This window comes from Acomys minous (genome assembly GCF_964271855.1).
Source record: "Acomys minous genome assembly, chromosome: 13".
NCBI classification, from domain to species: domain Eukaryota; kingdom Metazoa; phylum Chordata; class Mammalia; order Rodentia; family Muridae; genus Acomys; species Acomys minous.
In genome coordinates this window covers 16,981,397-17,003,453 of record NC_140495.1, presented here as the reverse complement: position 1 = coordinate 17,003,453, position 22,057 = coordinate 16,981,397, and the positions used below count along the sequence as shown (strand labels likewise).

Genomic DNA, 22,057 nt, shown 5'->3' with positions numbered 1-22,057 from the left:
CCCCTTCTCAGCTGAGCTGGAGGCAGGGCTGGCTTTGACTGGGACCAAGACTGAAAAGCTCAAAGTCCCCAAGAGTTCTGCTGGTTGCAGGAGACCCAGAAAAGGCTAGGAGAGTGGTGACCCATGGGGTGGGGGTGGGGACTCCCAATGGGGGGCACATTCTGGGGGAGGGTCTCAGGCTGCCTGCTTGGAGTAGGACCGAACTACCCAGTGCCTGTAGCGAACCAGAACACAAAGTGGATCCGATTCCTTGAGTTATAGTTACTAAGTAAGGGTGGTGGCCTAAGGACTGAGTACCTAGGGCACATATTTAAAAAGCCAGTTCTCTCTCGCCCTTGGCCAAAACTTTATTTTAGTAGAGCAGCCACTGCTGCCACTGATCTTACCCCCCACTGCTCCCCCAGATGGAGGTGCTATAGCTGCTACCCAAATACCCATCTCCCACCCACAGCCTCCAGCCACTCTGCAGGCCAGCCTGAGCCAGGGGAAGTGGGCAAGCAAAGCCTCCGGGCTGGCACTAGCAGTTACCTAGGGAGGCTTGGCCTCAGGTATCCCTGCTTCTTGGAGAAAACCCTCTCCCCCAGGCTGAGCACAGTGTACTACAGCTCTGTCTTGCATGGAAGTTCACCTAAGTCACTGGGTGTCGGGGCTCACCCCGTCACCCACATGCATGGCCCATTTCCTTCCCCCAACATACTCCAAGCCCTCTAAGGCAGCCTGGGGACAGCCTAGTTGTCCCCTCCCTTATCTGGGTCTATGTTTATCATATTTGACCCAAACTCAGAGGGAGGCAGATTTCTCTGCCTTTTTCCCCCCTCCTGAGATATTAGGGGTCCTTCTTGCTGCTAGACAGGGCCAGCTGACTCTAGCTCTGGCCAATCCCCCTCCCTCAGCTGTTGGACCCCCCCATAACTCAAAAACTATGTCTGAACTGGAGGTGTAGCTCAGTGACACCCCCAGACACATTCGCACTAAGAACGGACTTGGGTTGTCACTCCGTCGGTAGAGCAGTCATGAGCATTCATGCGGCCCTAGGTTGTGATCCCAGCACCAGATCAAACTGACAGCACCTGTCTGTAATCCCAGGACTCATGAGATAGAGAGAGGGGAATGGAGAAATTCAAAGTCATCCTTGGAAAAAAAACAAAACAAAAAACAAAGTCATCCTTGGCTACATCTCAAGTTGGAGGCCAACCTGGACTATATGAGACCCTGGCTTTTTTGTTTGGTTTTGGTTTTTCGAGACAGGGTCTCTCTGTGTAGCCTTGCCTGTCCTGGACCCACTTTGTAGACCAGGCTGGCCTCGAACTCACTGCGACCCACCTGCCTCTGCCTCCTGAGTGTTGGGATTAAAGGTGTGCGCCACCACACCTGGCTTTTTTTTTTTTTTTTTTGCTAATGCCATTCTAATGTCAGAGACATAGGTGACAGGTGGCTTGCTTGGCTTCAGGCCATGAACACCAGTGTCCTGCTGGCTCTAATCTTGCCTCTCTAAACTGCCATCTCTTTACAGTTATCTTTGGAAGATACTAATATCTACATTTTTTTATAGATTTGTATCTATTTCTAAGACTTTTAAATATTTTATTCATATAAGTGGTTTGCCTGCATGTATGTATGTATGTGTATGTATATCACATGTATGCTTGTTGTTCATGGAAAGCAGAAGAAAGTGCTGGATCCCTGGAACTGTAGTGGTAGACAGTTGTGAGCTGCTGTGGTTGGCCTGAGCCTGACCTCAGATCCTCCGGAAGAGCAGCCATCTCTTCAGCTCTATCTATCCCTCTCCCCCACACCCCCCTTATTTTCCCTCTCTCCCAGAGCTCCCCATTTGCATGGAGCTTCCACATAGAGATCCACCTGCTGTTGAAAACCCCGCCCCACCAGAGGTGAGCAGGGCACAGACATTGTCTACGTCAGAAAAAGAGAGGAAAGAAAGGTAAGAAGGCCAGGACAAGGGCCTGGGACCTGAGCGCCACTCTAATGCGCCTTCCAGGCCACTTAAGTGGCCACTCTGAGGAGATTTTACATTTACACAGACTCCCTAGGCCCTCTAATGGAGACACTAACTGCCCAGCCTCTCTACCTTCCTCATCCTCAAGGCAGTGATGACGTTCCCAGGGACAGAGGGGCGCACTTATCCCCAAAGATGTTTGAACCAGGGCTTTCATCTTGATTCCAAAGTGGGCATCTAAAGAGTTGCCAATGAACTGGGTGTGGTGGTACCTTTAATCCCAGCACTTGGGAGACAGAGGCAGATGGATCTCTGTGAGTTGAAAGCTAGGCAGGGCTACATAGTGACCCTATCTTTAAAAAAAAAAAAATAGAGAACAGAGTTGCCAATGCTAAATGAAAACTACAGGGCTGAGACTGTAAGGAACTGGTAAAGGGAGGGAGGGAGGGAGGGAGGGATGGGGAAGGAAGTGCTGGAAGCCACATGATGTGTCTCTCCATCTGGGACCCTCCTACCTCCTCATATGCCTTCATCCCCTGACCCCTCAGCACCAATCCTGCCACATCCTCTTGGGGCCCTGGTAAAATGTTCATGAAGCTTACCTCTGTTATCAAAGTAAGGTTAACTCCCGCAACCAGGCACATGCGGCCCTGTGCCATCCTGCCTCCGCCAGCCTTTAAGGTCTCCCTGCCCACCGTGTTGCTCAAGATCCAAAACCTTCTAACTACATCAAACTGCCTACACCTTGGAATGGAGCAGAGCAGTGTGGAGGCCTGCTCAGTGACTGGTTGCACACTGCACCAGACACGCACACCCTACACATGCGCACTCAGGTGTAAGGACACCTTTATGAAGAGGCACCAAGCTGCCCAGCACAAACTGAACAACTCAGCCATACAAATCCCTGAAGAGGCTAAATCCGGTCATATCACCTCCCCCAAACCACCAAGGGGCAACAAGGAAAGCAAAAGGGCATCCCCTAACTCTGCCTGGGCCTTGGGTTGGCCCCTCGGTATCTGAGCCCCCAAAGGGCAGCAGAGAATGACCAGATGGATCCAGACCAGCTTCTCATCCTTGCTCTGTGACTACCTAGCCCTGCAGCCCGGATGAACCACCTTCCCTAGCTCTCCAGCTACAGGGCAAATGACAAGCTGACCCCGGGAAGGTTCTCCAGACCCACAGCTCATGCCCAGTGCAGAGAACGAGGAGGCTTTAATGTGAGGGAGGGCCGCGGCACCTCCGGTCAAAATCCTCAAGCCGTGCAAAGTGTCAGCATGTGAAGATGAAGTGGGGACTTGGGCAGCAAAAACCTGAGTCAGGAGAGATGGCAGTTAAAAGCCCAAGGAGGGAAGTGTCTTTAACAATTCATTAACAGGACCCATGTTAATTCATTCATTCACTCACTCATTCATTCATTCATTTTAACTTTTCAGTGCTGGGAACCGAACCCAGGGCTTCACACATGCTAGGATAGTATCGTTGACTATATTCCAAGGCCACTTTTTTTTTTAAAGATTTATTTATTATTATATATACAGTGCTCTGCATGCATGATAGAAGAGGGCATCAGATCACATTATAGATGGTTGTGAGTTCCCATGTGGTTGCTGGGAATTGAACTCAGGACCTCTGGAAGAGCAGTCAGTGCTCTTAACCTGAACCATCTCTCCAGCCCCCAACGCCACTTTTTAAAGCTCTCTGAAATGGTGTCTCACGGAATTACCTGTGCTGGCCTTGAATTTACTCTGTAGCTCAGGCTAGCCAGGAACTAACTCCTGCCTCTCAAGTATCTGAGGTTATAGCCCCATGTGCAACCAGGCCCAGCTGCATAACTGACATTCATGGAGCCGGGGGGGGGGGGGGGGGGGGGGGGGAAGTGCCAGTGAACTCTGTGAGGAATTTGCCTATTTTTGTCATCTAGACTGACCAAATATACGTTAGGCAATACAATGGGTTACTCCACATACTGTTTGCTCTAATGGGGCCCAATGCAGGCTGTGGCCCCCAGACTCTGAAAGCATAGGCACAGGAAAGGGACCAAGGTAGACAAGGGGAGCCCCAGCAAGACTCCGCCTAGATGCAAAGCCTTCAGCAGGCAATGGAGGCAGCTCTCCCCCACAAGGAACCCGACTCTGAAAAGCACCTGTGGGCGCACTACATACGCATCCGACACCAGTGTTCAGTGCTCACACGTTCACCACACAAGGACACCGGGGTAAGCTGAAAAGCCCTTGGGCCTTCTTCTCTCAAAGCTCTCGCCTACAACTTTAATGTCTAATGGGAATGTATTCCCAATGTCAAGGACACAGGGGCAGGACAACTCCTAGGATACCAGTACACCAGCGTAAAGACAAAATCCCCGAGACTTTGGCCCTCCACACAAGAACAGAAGGAAAATATGCTACAAACTATTCCATCTCCCTAAACCTCTCTGGATCTCTCGAGCTAGCCTGCCTTGCTACCTCCCTCCCAGGCCAGAGAAAGCACATGAGCCAGGTCTCCAGGCCATGGCCCAACTGATCAGACTGTCCAGGGCCCAACGGAAAAGGGAAGCTCTTTCCCAGGACACATCAGCTCTGTCTAGAGCCCCTCAGCCCCTCACGGTGGAAGAAGAGCCCACAGGAGCAGCCCGAGGCCTCACTGTTCACTATGGCTTTTTATTCCTATGTGATTCTATTGCTCACTCATATAGGGATTGGAGCCGTGGCGCACGGTGGGGATAGCCAACGGAGGACACTGACATTGAGCAAGAGGACTCAGGGAGAGGCAGGCCAGCCGCTGCAGGGCCAAGCCAAGGGACTCACCTCTGCCAGCTATAAGAGGCTGGCACGAGGGACTGTTGAACTCCTTCAGTGCTCTGACCTACCACTCTAGTCCTGGAGCCAGGCACTGAAATGCTGACACCAGGGCCTCAACTATACCCAGAGAAGTGGCTATGGAACACGGCATGTTTAGCCTGGGATAATGGAGCTGACACAGGAAAACAAGCTCAGTGCCCTGCAGCCTGAAGAGGCCCCTCGGTAACTTTCTAATCTAGTTCGGGGAAAGAATGTGCTGTCGACCTGTGGAAGGTGGGTGGAGCAACAAAGCAACTAGGTGAAGAGGAGAGTCCTGAAGCACAGCAAGGCCCTGGGAGGTAGCCCATGATCTTTCTAGAAGACTCTGCCCTCGCAGGTTTCTTTTATACTCTCAAAATATGACCTATGCCATCAATGAGGACAAAAAATCAGGATGTGGACATCCATGACATTGGTCCCTGTCAGCCCTGTATGTAGCAAGTGTGTTCCACCCTGGAGGTGGCAAAAAAAGGTATATGAGTCGTTGTGGGCAAGGGAGGTGGCCACGTCCAGGCCATCAGCAGAAGCCTGGCTGACGAGGTCAGACATGACCCAGGCCCCGGCCACCTCTGTAGGCCCATCCTGCCCATCGGTGCCTCCACTCAAAAACAGCACATCAATGGGTCCCAGAGGCCGTCTCCCCAGGTCTACTCCCACATGTAGGGCCAGTTCTTGGTTCCGGCCACCCTTGCCGGATCCCTGCAGCTGCACTGTGGGTTCGCCACCAGCCAGGAGGCAGACTGGGCCTTGAGCCTTCTCCACAGCTTTCAGAGCTTCCTCCAGCTGCAGGTCTGGGAGCTGGAGTTCAGCTGCCAGCTGATGGAGTTTTGCCTCCTCCACCGAGAGATGCCCAACCGTGGACGAAGTAAGGCGGGCTGCAGCCACCTGGGCTAACAGCCCATAGAACTGGGCCACACTTTTTACATCGCCCTGCATGGCTGTGCTCAGCACCATGGCATGGTAGCCCAGTACCTCAGCTTGCCTCTGAGCCTCAGCCAGCGCCAGAGAATTAGAGCCGATGATCACGTTGAGCACATGACCGCAGGTATGTGGTCCGCGGGGGTCAGAGTCAGCTCTGGAGAGCACAGTCTTCACGGAGCGTGGCAGAGCAGCACGAAGCCCGTAGCGATTAAGGATGTGCAGGCAATCTTGCACGCTGTGGGCACTGGCCACAGTGGGGCCACTGGCGATCACCTCCAGAGGGTCCCCAATCACATCTGACAAGATGAGGCTTACCACCTAGACAGAGGCCACAAAAGAAGGCTCAGTCTGGCCTCCTCCATGTCTCAGGGCCCTGAGTGTACACCACCTGTATGCTTCCAGTTCCACATCTACTCACTTCTTGCCACTTTCAGGTGGGCTGACAGAACACCTAACGGGGGGGGGGGGGGCCTCCCTCTTACCTCCTCAGGCCTCCTCCCAGAACTTCCCTGATGAGGTCCCTGCCAACTTGTATGTTGGCCTAAGCCTTTCATCTCCCAGGGCTGGCTGAAGCAGTAATTTAATGCACCTGAGCAGGATAGGCAGCCTGAGCCAACCCTCCACCCTTCAGCTGGGACAAGGCCTTGCGCATGGTGTTCAGCTCCTGAATGGTGGCTCCACGGGCCGTCAGCAGCTTGGTGAGCATCTGTTTCTCCTCCAGTGTGACAGGTGGGATGGGAGCAGGCAGCAGGGCTGAGCCTCCACCTGCGGAGTCAGTGTGGGTCTCTCAGGGAGAGGAAACAGCCCAAGCCAGGCAAGCCACAAGGGAAACAGACTAAGAAGATGGAGTTACAGTGCCCCCCTGTGGACATGGAGTGAAACTGTTCCCCTACCTGAGGTGCTCCAGATCCCAGAAGACACTAGAAGGGCTGGGGCTATAGCGTGGAAAGTGCTTGCCTAGCCTGTGTGAAGCCCTGAACCCAATTCCCAGTACCACAAAAATAAATAAAATGTAAAGCTAAGGAGTAGCAAGAAAAAACAGCAAATAAATAAGGAGAACGTTCTCTAGGGGCTGGAAACCCAGTTTCTGGAGTGACACTGAGGCAGACAGCAACATTTTCCAAAGGTTCTGATGTATGTCAGTGTTAGGTGCCCCGTGGTGTCGTCACCATTGCAGAATGTTCGGGAGGAGGGCCTCACAGCTCAGGACAGATGCCTGACCCGACACCACCTAAAAGGTCCCCTCCCCACTGTCTCCCCTGGTCCTGACTTCACCCTGACACCATAGGGGCTCAGATCAACTTCTCAAGGATTTGGTATTTGGGGCATCCCTGTCGGCTGTCCCCAGCTGATCTGGAAGCCACACCTGAAATGAGTACAAGCAGCAGGTCATCAGCAGTGAGCCCCTCTGCCAGCTGCTGGATGGCCAGAGCAGCCCGCAGTGCGTCACGATCTGGTAAGTTGTATTCCGCACCCTCGAACACCTGGATGTGGCTGTGTGGCTTCAGCAGCATCTCTCTGAGGAGGAAGCAAACAAAGAAGAAGAGATGGTGTGGGCTTACACGCACGCGCGCACACACACACACACACACACACACACACACACACACACACACCCCTGACCTCTGAGTCATACAGGTGAAAGGGGCATGAGTGAGGATGCCACTGACACCTATCTTGAAACCAGGCCAGACCCAGGAGATAGGGAGGCCAAGGATAAAGGGAGGTTTTCCTCTACAGGGCAGTGGAGGGCGGCCCTCTCAGACCCACCCTCCACCCTCCAACCCCCAACTCCCGGCTCCATCATAGATTCTTACTGCTTTCCAGCATACTCCATAGCAGCTCGGATCCCCTTGGGAACACTGATCACACCCTGCACGAGATGTTGGCCCAGTAGCTCCTCAGCGGCAGCGGCCATGCCCAGGACAGCCTTGCCGAAGCCCACTATGTAGAGGTTTTCCCGAAGCTGAAAGCTCCGGTCCCGCACCTTCAGTTGTCTGCCACTAGGATCCAAGGACAGAGTCCTTTGCAGCATGGGGCCTGGCTGCACGGCACCCACAGCACTCTCGAACAGCTGCCGTGCCTGTTCTGCCAAGGCCATACCACTGGTCATCCGGGCCACCGGGGGCCCCCAGAGGAATGGACGTGATGGGGCTCGGAGGAGACAGGGCAAGACCTGCAGGGCTGCAGCCATGCCCCACTTCTCTCAGCACAGCCTTGTATTCATAGCTGCCTAGAGAGGGAGGAGAAGGAGTCAGGCCACAGACAGAACGCCACCGCCATGGCCACCCCCTCGGAGGGCTCAGGACTGGTGGACTCCACAGAGCTATTGCTGAAAGAATGAGCCACCTGAAATGAAAATGGAAGGGAAGTCATGAAGCCTGCAGCAAACCTAATCTTGCTCCAGGCCTGGGAGCCTAGCCCTGATGCCCAGCCACGTCCTCCTCTGCTGGGGGCCGCACACCAATCTTCTAGACACTCTGCCCCAAGTCCAAAGTTGCTGTTAAGTGGACCCTCCTCCTAGGTCACCTCCTTTGCCTGGTAGTTAATCATTCACAAAAGAAGCCATTCCTACCAGTGGGGCTCCTGTGCCGTTCTTTTTTCCACATCCTGTACTTCCAAGCCCCTTTCTGGCATTTCTGCTTTACCTCTTTACCACTTCTACCGGGGGGGAGAAAAAAAGGCTGTTGTCTCACCAGCTGACCTCAAGCCCACTGACCTCTAGCCTGCTTTATTTCATTAGCTCATAAGATTAGCATGGGAGAGTCAGGTCCATGTAGAAGGCTACAGATTTATCAGGGCACACAAGCTAAGCAAGCTCAGAACCCAGGCCAGTTCAGCAAGAGGTCCAGGCACAAATCAGGGGTAGCTACAGAAATCTGACTCAAGGTGAGACCTTTGGCAAGCCGCTAGGTTATATGCAAGAGGGCACACGGTATGGGGCTGAATCTACAGGACAAAGAAAAAGATGCCGTTCTACCCACACAGCTGGTCAGTACCAGCCTTGCCAGGAATATCCCTTTCTGGCTCCCTGAGAGCAATACAAGTCCTGAGCTACAGGGCTCACAGCAGAAAGAGCCCAGTGCTGGAGCTGGCAGAGGCCAATCTCCACTAACTATGCCCAAACAATCATTTTCCTCACTGAGCAGAGTGAAAAACAGAAAGGTCTTGGGGTGAAGGTCAGGAAACTATACAGGGCAAATACAGGAACAGTAAAGCCAAAGGGCTCATCTGTAAAAAGGTATCTAGATTGGGGGTGGGGGAGACTGGAGAATGAACCCAGGGTTTTGCTTGTGACAAGTATTCGCTCTACCACTGAGCTACATTAAAGCCCCTAAAAAGGGCTGGAGAGATGGCTCAGAGGTTAAGAGCACTGGCTGCTTTTCTAGAGGTCCTGAGTTCAATTCCCAGCAACCACATGATAGTTCACAACCACCTATATAATGAGATCTGGTGCCCTCTTCTGGCCTGCAGGTGTTATATGTAGGCAGAACACTGTATACATAATAAATAAATCTTTAAAAAAAATAAAGCCCCTTAGAAAAAAGATACTTACTGTAATAAATGGCTACCGTTGTGCTTAAAGACAACTGTTTCTCTGTAATCGTGGATGGAAGAGGAAGGAGTCTAGGAATCTTTTCTCAATCTGAGCTCATTTGCAAGATGAGGGGTGGGATGAAATTAAGCCTAATTCCCTCCGGGAACTTGAAAGTGTACTTCTGTGGGAGAGACGATCTCTGTCAAGCATGAAGTCACAGAATTCTCCATAGTGCTGGGAGACCAATACTCTTGTTTTCCTGACACCTCAGGCTTTCTGATTCTCTGTCCAATGTACAGAGAAAACTCCAGGTGACAGTTTATCCCACTCCTAAATCACGTGGCAACTCCCAGACTTGTGCCATTTAGCCTTATAGTTTACAAGGCCTCCCCCCCCTCAAAAAAAATACTAGCTGTATTGTGATAAGGATACACAGGGCACAGCTGTAGTTTGTCTGAAACATGTCCTGTTTTCATGTAAGGTTTCTGCGGGAGTTGGAGCAAAACACATCTTAGCATCTAAAGACAATGCTCAGCCCTAAGTGAACTTCGTGTCTATTTCACAGAGCGGCAAAAGCCTACAAGATCCCTATTAGAATCCAGGACAAAAAAATGTTCCAGGCTAAAATTGTCAGATAAAATGCGGGACATTTAGTGAAATCTGAATTTCGGATAAGTAATTTTTTATAACTATGACCAGTATGTTTGGAATTATTTGTAACTAAAAATTACGTTGTGGTAAGTCTAATTTTAATTGGACGGCTTGCATTTTCAGTTGCCAGATCCCCTAAGACACTACACCTTCCCAGCTCCAGCGCTCTTCTACATGAGGAAATCTAAAGACCATCCTCGACTCCACCCGGAACCAAGTGGCGGTGACATCACGTCCGGAGTGGGCACCCGCCAGGTGGCCGGAAGTGACATCACCGGGGCTGGTAGCCCGTAATCTTCGCGAGGGAAACGGTTGCCGCGTACTGCTAGGTGTCGCAAAATTATGGGGCTCTTGTCGCCTTCATTGCCTCCGCCCGGGCCAGGAATGACTCCCAAGAACCATATATGTCCTTGAGACACAAACTTACCTTTCCGCAGCTTCCAGCGCTGGAGACCGGAAGTACTTCATGTGGGTGGGGATTAATCCGGAAATGGCAGGTCTACGGTCTCCCTGGAGACCGGGAGCATGGTTTAGAACTTTCATGCTTCACTGACCGCCAGAAAAGCTGAAAGGATGCGAGTCAAGGCCTCTGGTTTCTGTATTCCTGCAGTGAATTCTCAGTGGTTAGTAATGATCCTCCCCTTTTCATCCCGTTAGGTCCAGTCTGCCACTAAACACACCCTGAATTCCTGTTAGGTGCCAGACAACGGGCTGAACCATCGGAGAGAGCTGCAACACACCCCTCTAGAGATTTAAGGTCATCCACGTTCCTCCGCATACATATAATTCTATGACAATTCGCTGATATTTACCATTCTTTTCCATAAACCACCACATACAGCTAACTCTGCAAAAGATTTCTGTTCCGTGCTCTTTGAACATACTGCCTGTTATCAAAACGACAGATGGCGCATGCCTGTAATCCCAGCAGAGGCAGAGGACGGGTGGATCTCTGTGAGTTCAAGACTCGCCTGGTCTACAGAGCTAGTCCAGTACAGCCAAGGCTACACAGAGAAACCCTGTCTCGAAAAAAAGAAAAGAAAAGGAAAAACAAAGGCGGAGGACATAGCTGCCGGGCATAGTGGTGCATGCCTTTAATCCCAGCACTTGGGAGACTGAGAGAGGCAAGCAGATCGCTGTGAGTTGGAGGCCAGCCTGGTCTACAAAGGGAGTCCAGGACTACAAGAGAAACCCTGTCTCAAAAAAACAAAAACAAAAAACAGAGTACTAAAATTGCAGGCATGTACTACTGTGTAATTGAGACGCTTAAATCACCACAGCAACGCACCACACCCCACGTCTAAATTTCCTTACTTGGGGGGTCCTTCCTCCACTCAGCAAAATTTCTCTTTTGTGAAACCCCTTCCATTTTGCAACTGATGGCATTGCTGTTCCCTGTCAGTCTGGGCAACACAGTGGGTTCCTGTCTCAACATTCCTTTTTTTAAAAAAGGGGGGGCGGGGAGGAAATTCCAGTTTCTGTTTGTATGCAAAGCAACAGAAATACAAGCAAGAATTAGACCAACTCAATACCGAGCAGGAATTTACAGTCCCCTGTGCTTAATCTTCTTGCTGTTAAATGCATCTTGTATGTGGTTTAGGAATGACAATGGAGAGAGATGGTTCGGTGGCTATGAAGAGCATTTGTTGCTCTTGAGAAGGTCCTGGGCTCTGTTCCTAGCATCCAGGGAACAGAATAATAGAATCACAAAGTATCCCAGAGTTCCAGTTCCAAGGAAGCTGATGTCCTCTTCTGACCTCCTCAGGCATTCATGTGGTACGGTACATACAATAGACAAACATTTATGCACATAAGGAAACCTTTTTTATTATGGTTGGAGACAGGGCTGGGACTATAGCTCGGCAGATACAAGACTTGCTTAGCATGCACAAGGCCTTGGTCTGACTGGCAGCCACCACACAAGCCACGCTTTATGGTACATGTTTATAATCTCAACAATTAGAAGAATCGGGATCTCAAAATCATCCTCGTCTATGCAGTTTTAAGGTCAGTCTGGAAGACCTTGTCTCAAAAAGAGGGGGGCTGAAAAAGAGAGCTCAGTGGTTTAGAGCACCCCCTACTCTTCCACAGGAAAGGGGTTCTCTTCCCAGCACCCACGTGGCAGCTTACAACCGTCTGTACCCTCCTCCAGCCACTGAGGGCACCAGGCACTGTGCACTTACGCATATGCAGGCAAAACACTCATACACACATAAAAATTTTAAAGTAAACTAATTAAACAATAAATGAGTAACACCCAAGGTTGTCTTTTGGCTTTCACCTATACATGCACGCAAATATACATACACACACGTACAAAATGAGCAAGTTATCTGCAGGTCTCCTGTCTGCCCATGGCTTTAATTCTGTTTCCAAAATGACATCACTGTATCCTCATGAGGAGATAAAACATGACTTCCCGTGGTGGTCTATTAAAATGAACATACCCTCAGGATCTAACCATCTCCCCAAGTCCCTACTTTTTCTTTTTCTGGTTTTGGCTTTTTGAGACAGGGTTTCTATGTGTAGCCTTGACTGTCCTGAACTTGCTTTGTAGACCAGGCTGGCCTCGAACTCACACTGATCCACCTTCCTCTGCCTCCCAAGTGCTGAAATTGAAGGTGTGTGCCACCACTGCCTGGCTTGTTTTGGTTTTTGAGACAAGCTTTCACTATGTTGTCCTGGAACTCACTATATAGAACAGACTCACAGAAATCCACCTGTCTCTGGAGTGATTGGATTAAAGGTTTGCATCACCACACGTGATTAGGACCCTACTTCACTAGGTGCCTTGGTGCACACCTGTAATCTCCACACTCTGGAAGGCGGAGGCAGGAAGATGCTGTGAGTTCAAGGCCAACGTGCTCTACAAAGCAAGTCTAGGACAGACAAGGCTACACAGAGAAACCCTATCTCGAAAAACCAAAATAAATTAATTAAAATAAAATAAAATAGGGAGCTGTGACACCTTTAATCTCAGCACTAAGGAGGCAGAGGTAGGCAGATTTCTTTGGTTTGGAGGCCAGCCTGGTCTATAAAGAGAGTCCCAGGACAGCCAAGGCTAGAAACCCTGGGTGTGTGTTGGGGGTGGGTGGTACAGAGCTGTACTCAAACGGAAACAAAGTTGCTCTAGTAAATTGAAGAAAGGATAACACACAAAGAAACAAAAGCCCTTCCATCTCAGGGTGGGACCTCAAGCTTGGGGCCAGCCCTCCCCTGCCAACACCCTGGGCTCTGAAATGCTGGGTACTTCTTGAGGGCCTGTCTAGTGGAAGGATGCCAGTGTGCAGCTGCTCCTGGAAAGGAAGTGGGATGGCAGTGCTAGAGGGTAGCAGGGTAGAGTGGAAGCTGCAAACTGCTCTCAGAAGCAGCTCACCTGGAGACCTGAGACAGGACTGGCAGGGCACAGTTGTCCCTTACCAGGTTTACCAGAGAACCACCAGGGCTTCAGAGTTGTCTCTTAACATCTGGCAGTAATGTCCACCAATGAGTGTGGTGGCACACGCCTTTGATGTCAGCACTCCAGAGGCAGAGGCAGATGGATCTCTGTGAGATTAAGACTAGCCTGGTGAGCTGGGTGGTGGTGGCTGAGGCAGGTGGATCTCTGTGAGTTCGAGGCCAGCCTGGTCTACAAAGTGAGTCCAGATAGCCAAAGCTACACAGAGAAACCTTGTCTTGAAAAACCAAAAAAAAAAAAAAAAAAAGCCAGACATGGTGCCCCAGGCCTTTAATCTCAGCACTGAGGAGGCAGGCAGGCAGATCACTGTGAGTTCGAGGCCAGCCTGGTCTACAAAGTGAGTTCAGGACAGCGGGAGCTACACAGAGAGACCTGTTTTGAAAAAACAAAAACAAAAACAAAAAAGGACTAGCCTGGTGTCTACATAGTGAGTTTCAGGCTAGGCAGAGCAACATAGAGAGACCTTGTCTCAAGAAAGCAGGAGAGAGGGATTAGTTCTGGAGAGATGGCTCAGCAGTTAAGAGCACTGGTTGCTCTTCCAGAGGACTCAGTCCTGCAATGGTGGCTCACAACCATCCCTACCTCCAGTTACACCTTTTTCTGGCCTCAGTGTGCACCTACATGGTGCATATACATACATGCAGCCAAACACCCATACACATAAAATAATAAAATATTTTTAAAGTAACATTATCTAGCAATAACAGATTCCATAATTCCCATAGATACCAAAACCTATGGATGCTAAAGTCCTTTAAAATAATATTGTTGTTTGCATTATGTTCTGAGACAAGGTCTAACTGTGTAGCCCTGACTGTCCTGTAACTCAGAGATCCACCTGCCTCTGCTACCCCAATGTTAAAGGCATGGGATGCCACACCAAGCCCTAAAACGGTATTTCTGTTGGCTTGAAAGTGCCTCCTTTTGTAATCCGCACCCCCTTTTCCCCCTTCCACCTCCCCTTCTCCCCCACCCCACAAGACAGGGTTTCTCTGTATGTAGCCTTGCCTGACCTGGCCTCGCTTTGTAGACCACACTGGCACCTCGAACTCACAGAGATCCACCTGCCTCTGCCTCCCAAGTGCTGGGATTAAAGGCGTGCATCACTACCGCCCGATTAAGTTGGAAAACAACTTCATTTGTTCTGAGGAGCAGGCCAGAGTCCCCTCAGAGCTTCTGAAACTGCTTCTTAGCGGCGGCAGCCTTGGTGACCTTGAGCACATTGAATAGAACAGTCTTGCCTGCACTCTCCCATGGTGACAATGTCCCTGAAACGGGGACAGGTGCACATGTGTGCTGTGTGGCTGCTACACGGAACCGTTCAGGTGGCAACCACAGGACAAGAAAGGCCTTGCATATCACAGGCTGAACTACATTGTCCATCTGCAAACTGGAATCCATGGGGCATAAGGTAGGTTAGATTATGATAAAAATTTTTAAGACTTTGGAGACAATTTCATGGGATTCAAGATAGAGCTTCTGGGGCTAGGACGTTCCTTCTGGCCCAGGTCAGCCCATATCTTTGTCTCAGAACAAGACAGCATTGTTTGCCAACAATGGACTTGGTTAAATATGAATGGCTATTTGCCTTTTCCCTTGGGAACAAGGCCAAAGTTTGAGTTGCAGAGCACTGTGTAAATCCAGTCTTGGGCGTTTGCTATCTTCAATGCCTTGAGAGTTACTAAGCTACTCAGAAACCCAGTCTTCCTTTTTTTTTTAATCTCTGTGTGTATCCCTGCCTGTCCTGGACTCCCTTTGTAGACCAGGCTGGCATCAAACTCACAGGGATCTACCTGCCTCTGCCTCCCAAGTGCTGAGATTAAAGGCAAGCAACACCATGCCTGGCCCCAGTGTAGGATCAATTTTTTATCAATTATATTTTATTACGAACTTATTAAACGAGCCTACCTCCCTAACAACTCAACTAACCTAAACAATCAGAAAAGGATATTAAAGAACACTACAATGAAACCTTAAGGGTATCAGTCCCTGGTGTTTCAGCAGACCAGCAATTCCACCAAAGTTGCTGCTGGAACCAGGAGCAGCAGCTGGAACTTCAAGCCTCAGCTGGAGTCCAAAGCTTGAACCTTTCCCTGGAGCAGTTCTCTTCAGGAGTCTCTCTCTTTTTTTTTTTTTTTTTTTTTTTTGGTTTTTTGAGACAGAGTCTCTCTGTGTAGCCTTGGCTGTCCTGGACTCACTTTGTAGACCAGGCTGGCCTCGAACTCACAGCGATCTGCCTGCCTTTGCCTCCCGAGTGCTGGGATTAAAGGCGTGCGCCACCACGCTGGGCCTTCAGGAGTCTCTTGAAGCGCAGGGATGAACTGCCAAAAGCCAAGTTCCAACCAAAAGCCTCCTTGCCTGTTTTGGGATATATATATATCCTCTCAGTCTGTTAAAGGGTGTTTTTCACCAAACTCCCCTACCAAGTAGTTAGACTTCTATGTGGAAAAACATCCTGCTTTCTCACATCTAAGTGGTAAACATCCTGCCCTCTTTTCCATCCCATACTTGGGGTCAAAACAGAAACACGTTTATCTTCCCTTCAGGCCCAGTCTTTCTCTTCATTTAAAAGAAAAAAAAAAGCCTAAAAGAAATTGGGAGCCAGGCGTGGTGGCGCACCCCTTTAATGGCAGCAGGCTGGAGGCAGAGGCAGGTGGATCCCTGTGAGTTTGAGACCAGCCTGGTCTATAAAGAGAACTCCAGGATAGCCAGGGCTATTACACAAAGAAACCCTGTCTCGGAAAACAAAAAAACAAAAGAAAAGAAAAGAAAAATGAACTGAGGAAGCTTGCTTTGTATTCATCAGGCCCTGGGCTCAATCCAGGAGGAGAGAGGAGAGAGGAGAGAGAGGTGACTTACTGTCCCCATCTGGGCTACAAGTACCAAACCAAACACTTGGAACCTTTCTCCAGAGGAGGCAGGTGTTATATATATGACCTTTGAAGGATCATAAGCCTGTGGCCCAGAACCTTTGAGGGGACGCCAGCCCACTGCCATGATCAAAAATAGCTGTCTCCTCTCTCTCTCTCTCTCTCTCTCTCTCCTACAAATGTAAGATTTCAGGCGGTTTGAAAATAGCCATCACATTGTTAGCTGAGCAATGTGAGATAAACTGGGAAGAACATGTTAAAAATTCTCCCTGCTGGGCGTGGTGGCACATGCCTTTAATCCCAGCACTCAGGAGGCAGAGGCAGGCGGATCACTGTGAATTAGAGGCCAACCTGGTCTACAAAGCGAATTCAGGACAGCCAAGGCTATACAGAGACACCCTGTCTCGAAAAAAAAAAGTAATAAATAATAGTTCTCCCTGCCCTCAGAATTTACCGCCCCTACCTCACTCTACTTCTCACTGCATAGTCTGAGCCAGCTTCCAGCTTGCTATGTAGACCAGGCTAACCTTAAACTCACAGAGCTCTGCCTGCCTCTGAGTGCCAAGGAAGGAAGGAAGGAAGGAAGGAAAGAAGAGAAGTTTTTGTTTTTACATTTACTTGCTCAGTTTGCAAGTATACCTGCCACAACCCAGGCACAGAAGGCAAAGGACACTTCAGGGAAGTCTGCCTTCCTCCCACCACTGTCTGGGCTCCATGAGCTCCACGGTGAGCCAGTGCCATGTTCATCGCGGCAGCAAGCACTTTCACCCCTGCCCATCTCACTGGTCTCATATATATGGTTAAATAATAAAACCATCGAAACCCTGCCTCAAAAAACCAAAACCAGGACCAAAACAAAAACAAAAACAAGCAAACAAACAAAAAAAACCCAATCAATGAGGTTGCCATAGAAGAGATTATAGTTTATCATTTTACATCGCTATAAAATGTCTCTGCTTATGTCTACCATAGAACATCTAATTTCTTCAAGGGCTCCCCATGAGGGAATGAAAGGAAGCATTCACTTAGCAAATCAAGCACCTCATAATGTGAACAATGCATTGTATCTGAAACGTACTATGCAATATCACCGACAAAATTACAAAGTTACCACTGGAGCCAATTGTGTTCTTACATCCTACCTTTCTTTTAGAGCAATTACTCTTTCCTCCCCACACACACCCTCTTTTAAATGGCCCAAAGAAGTCATCTGACTCTAGTTATTCCAGGGCCCTAAGAAAGCCCTGCTGGGCACTGTTAGCTCAGCAGTGTACCTCAGTTAAACAAACCCTGAGAGGTGGCACGTGCCTGTAACCCCATATGCCTAGCTCTTTTTCTGTTTTGTTTTGGCTTTAGTTGTTTGATTGTGTTTTGTTTGTTTGTTTGGTTGGTTGGTTGGGGTTTTTGTTTGTGTTTTGTTTTGTTTTGTTTTTTAGTTTTTCGAAAGAAGGGTTTCTCTGTGTTATCTTGGTTGTCCTGGACTTGCTTTGTAGACTAGGTTGGTACAGTGGTCCGCCTGCCTCTGCCTCCCGAGTGCTGGGATTACAGGCCTGTGCCACCATGCCCGCTTGTTTTTTTAAATATTTATATATTTATTTGGTTTTGTGAGACAGGGTTTCTGTATGTCATTCTGGCTGTCCAGGACTCACTTTGTAGACTAGGCTGGCCTCAAACTCACAGTGATCTGCCTGCCTCTGCCTCCCTGATGGGATTAAAGGTATGTGCCACCACGCCCGGCTTTTTTATTTAATTTTTAAGTAGTCTTACTATATAGATTGTCCTCAACTCAAGAGAATCCTGTCTCTATTTCCTTATTTTTGTTTGTTTGCTTGCTTTGTCTTAAAAAACCAAGCTCCACTATTTAGCTCAGGCTGGCCTCAAACTCACTTATGTAGACCAATGCTGGGATTAAAGATGTGAGCCACCATTTAGCCTGGAGCCTTTTTATTTTTATTTATTTATTTATTTTGGTTTTTTGAGACAGGGTTTCTCTGTGTAACAGCTCTAGCTGTACTGGAACTTACTCTGTAGACCAGCTGGCTTCGAACTCACACCTGGAGCTTTTTAAAAGCCATGCAGTTCACTCCCACCTCCAGCTTTCCCTCTGCCCACTGATGGCTGGAGCTAGGCTTTCTGAGTCCCATTCAGTCTATCCTTTAAGGTAGTGCTGCTGCTGAACTGAAAGACAGGCAAGCCCACTATAGCAGAGCAGGGAGCCAAACAGGAAGTGAAACGGAGAAGTGTTTCATGACTCTTACAATATGAAAAAAATAACTTTTTTGCATTTTAAAAATAGTTCAGGATGCTAGTCTTAGAGAAAGCTTTGGTTTTAGCAGTGAAATCTGGACAAAGTACAAGATATAGTTTTTTTGGTTTTTTTGTTTATTTGTTTGTTTGTTTAGGTTTTTCGATACAGGGTTTCTCTGTGTAACAGTCCTGGCTTTCCTGGACTCCCTTTTGTAGACGAGGCTGGCCTCAAACTCACAGAGATCCACCTGCCTCTGCCTCCCAAGTGCTGGGACTAAAGGCATGTGCCACTACCACCCAGCATGGGTTAGTTTTGAAAGATATCTTTCAAGGATTTCTTTTGGTTGAGAACATTTGGTAAATTATGGCTGTTCCTATGCCTATGGTCATTTTAGTACGTTAACATGGACTCCTCCCCCCAACATGGCTTCTCCTGGATGTATTTGTTTTCCAACTGCTGATATAAGGAACAGCTTTGTTCAGGAATGAGGGACCAATTTTACCCTTAATAATCCAAATTTTTAGTCACAGTACAGTACCCCCAAAATAAAAAAAAATCAATATGTTGTGGAAATTTTTGGGTGTAGAAATATTAAGTAGATGGGCCACACAGCAAAGCTGCAAAGTAGAAAAATTATAGATTTAAGATGTGATGTTACAGCCATCTTAGCTTTAGTGTTGATGAAGCTAAACTAAATGATAACTCTCAAGGAGGTTTTTTGTTTGTTTGTTTGTTTTAATGTATTATATATAGTCTCTGCCTGCATGTACACCTGGATGCCAGAAGAGGGCATCAGATCACATTATAGATGGTCATGAGCCACCATGTGGTTGTGGGAATTGAACTTATGTCCTCTGGAAGAGCAGTCAGTGCTCTTAACCTCTGAGCCATCTCTCCAGCCCCCTCAAGGAGTTTATTAATTAGATTTTTTTTTTCTTTTTGGTTTTTCTAGACAGGGTCTTTCTGCGTAGCCTTGACTGTCCTGAACTCACTTTGTACACCAGGCTGGCCTCAAAATCACAGCTATCCACCTGCCTCTGCCTCCGGAGTGCTGGAATTAAAGGTGTGCGCCATCATGCCCGGCTCACCCTCTCCCCCACCCCTCCTCCAGGGTTTCTTTGTGTAGCCTTGGCTGTCCTGGACTCACTTTGTAGACTCACAGTGACCTGCCTGCCTCTGCCTCCCAATCTGCTGGGATTACAGACATGGGCCATTGTGCCCATCTGTATCATCCTTTTTAAACTCAAAAACAGACACTGGGAATTCAGTGCAACAGCCTGTGGAAGATTTTTCCTGAATCAATTTGCAATTTGGAAAGTTGCCATCCATTAAGGTTTCACTCTAACCGGTTTTTTTCCTCTCCTCAAACCAAATTGTAGCCAGGAGCTCTGTTCTTTGTCAGGTGACTAGTCCAAACGTAACACTCTTTTGTCTTTTTTGCCCTCAGCTAACAATTTCTCTTTCCATGTAGATACTCTGTTTCTTTACAGAAAGGCGTGAGATACAACCTCTACTTATTTCCAAGAGGACTCCCAACTTTTCCAGTGTTTCCATTTCGTGGGGTTTTGTTTGTTTGTTGTTTGTTAGCCCAGGTTATAAGGGACTCTGGTTGTCACACTTTCCAGTTACCTATCGGTGAGAGAAATGCCTCGCTGCCTTCGCCTCCCGCGCTTGAAGTTAGCGATCTTCACGAGCTTTGACTCTCAAAAAGTTTTTAAAGAAGCTTCTGAAGTTTACAGTATATACCCAATTGAAAAAAAAAGGCCACCCACTTAAAATTTGTGCAATTATATGTTGTACTTCATTAAAATAATAAATCAAGGTCTCCTGGGGTGGTGGTGTAGTGGTCAAGTCCCTCAGTGACGGGCTCACCGGACTCACAACCACCGACAGACAGGCCTTTCTCTGCCAGGACCTGCGACCTGAGGGACACCTGAGTCTCCCTGCGGGTTGGGAGCACTCACAACGGCACTAGTCCCGGGACGACTTCAACTTTTCTGCCCTCAGGAAAGGGACGCCCAACGCCCTCCTGCCACCACCCTCACACCCAGAGAACGGCGGGCTCCCGCTTCCCGGCCCCGAGCAACGTAAGCCCGCCCTGCTGACGTCATCGCCCCGCCCTCCCACACTCGCGCCTCAGTTCCCGCCCCGCCCCCTTTTCCCGGCGTTCGCCGGGGCCTCCGCTCCTCGCCCTCTGATTTTCTTTCTTTTTTTTTTTTTCTTTTCTTTTTTTTTTTTTTTTTTTGCTTCTCCCTTCAAGATGGCGGACACAATGAGCCTGCGGAGCGCCGGTTGGCCCTGAAGTGACTCCAAAGGAGAACGGTCAGTGAGGTCCGGTCATCCCGACGAGAGGGCGTTGTTGCCTGAGGAAGAGGACGCGGCGACCCCTCTGTCAGCCGCCCTCCCGTTCGCCTCCAGCGCGGCGGCGCCCGCACCGCCCGGGGTTGTCCCTCAGCAGCCCGCCTGTTCGCTCGCCTCTCGGCCCCGCCCCGGCCCTGCGCCGCCGCCGCCGCTGCCTTCCACAGCAGCAGCCGCCGCCGCCGCCGCCGCCGCCATGAAGCTGACCGACAGCGTGCTGAGGAGCTTCCGCGTCGCCAAGGTGTTCCGGGAGAACTCGGATAAGATCAACTGCTTTGACTTCAGCCCCAATGGCGAGACGGTCATCTCCAGCAGCGACGACGACTCCATCGTGCTCTACGACTGCCAGGAGGGCAAGTGAGTGTGGTGGTGGCGGCCCGGGGCCGGGGTCCGAGCGCCTCCCTCCTCCCCTCTGTCGCGGGTCCCCTCCTGAGGCCCGGCCGGCGTGCGGCGCACTTGCTCCTGCCTGCCGGGGCCGCGTCCAACCCGCAGTGCTGCAGGAGATCTTCCCTTTCTCTTTAAGATGGTGATGGTTGGTATTTCCTGTGTCTTTGCTCTCTTCCAAGCGCGCTTCCCCGTCGCTGGCTAAACCCCACCTTGACCTTGACCTTTAAACGCCATGCCCGTGCACCCTGTGGCCCGAACCAGAGCTCTTCCCGCTCCCCCGACTGTCAGCGTGCGCGGGGCGGCTCTGAGCTCGGTGCGGAACCCCGGGAGCTGTTCTGCCCATCTCTGCCCCCTCCGCGATGACCTGGATTCAGCCCTGGCACCGTGCCCGTCCCCTGCCCCTCAGCTTCCCGCGCGGCCTTTTCTGCCACCGAGCCCGGCGGCATGGCAGTTTATAGCTGTCAGGGTTTATCGATTGTGCCTCTGGGAGCCTGCTGGCCTTTCCTCGTGCGGATACCCACGCTTACAGTTAACTTGTTAAACAGCCTCCCGGAAACTTTTCTTTGCCAGACTCATGTGAACTTGGCCGCCCCATTCTGGTCAGAAGAATGTGAGCTCTCTTTAAAACAAAGAAAGATTCCGGAACAATTTAGTGTTTCCTTTTGCATTACAAAAAAAAAAAAAAAAAAGTTTACCCAGGTGTGGCAGCCTAGCTAGGAATCTCAGCATTTGGGCGGCAGAGGCTGGTCAGTCTTCATAGCCGAGACCCTGACTCAAAACAGAAAACAAAACAACAACAAAAAACTCCGCCAGATTGTGGATTGCTTGTAATTATC

The 22,057-nt window shown here is 49.7% G+C and overlaps 2 protein-coding genes across 4 annotated transcripts in view; one reads left to right on the top strand and one right to left on the bottom strand.

Annotated features, from left to right (window-relative positions):
* Nucleotides 1-3,454: 3,454 nt before the first annotated feature.
* Nucleotides 3,455-10,419, bottom strand: GLYCTK (glycerate kinase). Of its 3 annotated transcripts, none has more exons than XM_084751678.1 (5): nt 10,329-10,419; nt 7,530-7,945; nt 7,079-7,230; nt 6,302-6,477; nt 3,455-6,030 (listed from the first exon to the last, which is right to left on the bottom strand). In XM_084751678.1, exons 2-5 carry the CDS (start codon nt 7,904-7,906, stop codon nt 5,164-5,166), a joined length of 1,572 nt encoding a protein of 523 aa, XP_084607804.1. In that variant the 5' UTR covers nt 7,907-7,945; nt 10,329-10,419; the 3' UTR covers nt 3,455-5,163. The 3 variants fall into 3 exon arrangements, with proteins under 3 accessions (XP_084607804.1, XP_084607802.1, XP_084607803.1); XM_084751676.1 differs by lacking the exon at nt 10,329-10,419 and adding an exon at nt 8,105-8,210; XM_084751677.1 differs by lacking the exon at nt 10,329-10,419 and adding an exon at nt 8,062-8,206.
* Nucleotides 10,420-20,676: 10,257 nt separating this feature from the next.
* WDR82 (WD repeat domain 82) overlaps nt 20,677-22,057 on the top strand; it is a 21,672-nt gene continuing 20,291 nt past the window's right edge. The window contains exon 1 of the mRNA XM_084751694.1: nt 20,677-21,191. Coding sequence (XP_084607820.1) covers nt 21,031-21,191 — 161 coding nt within the window. The 5' untranslated portion in view covers nt 20,677-21,030. The remainder of the gene's footprint in view (nt 21,192-22,057) is intronic.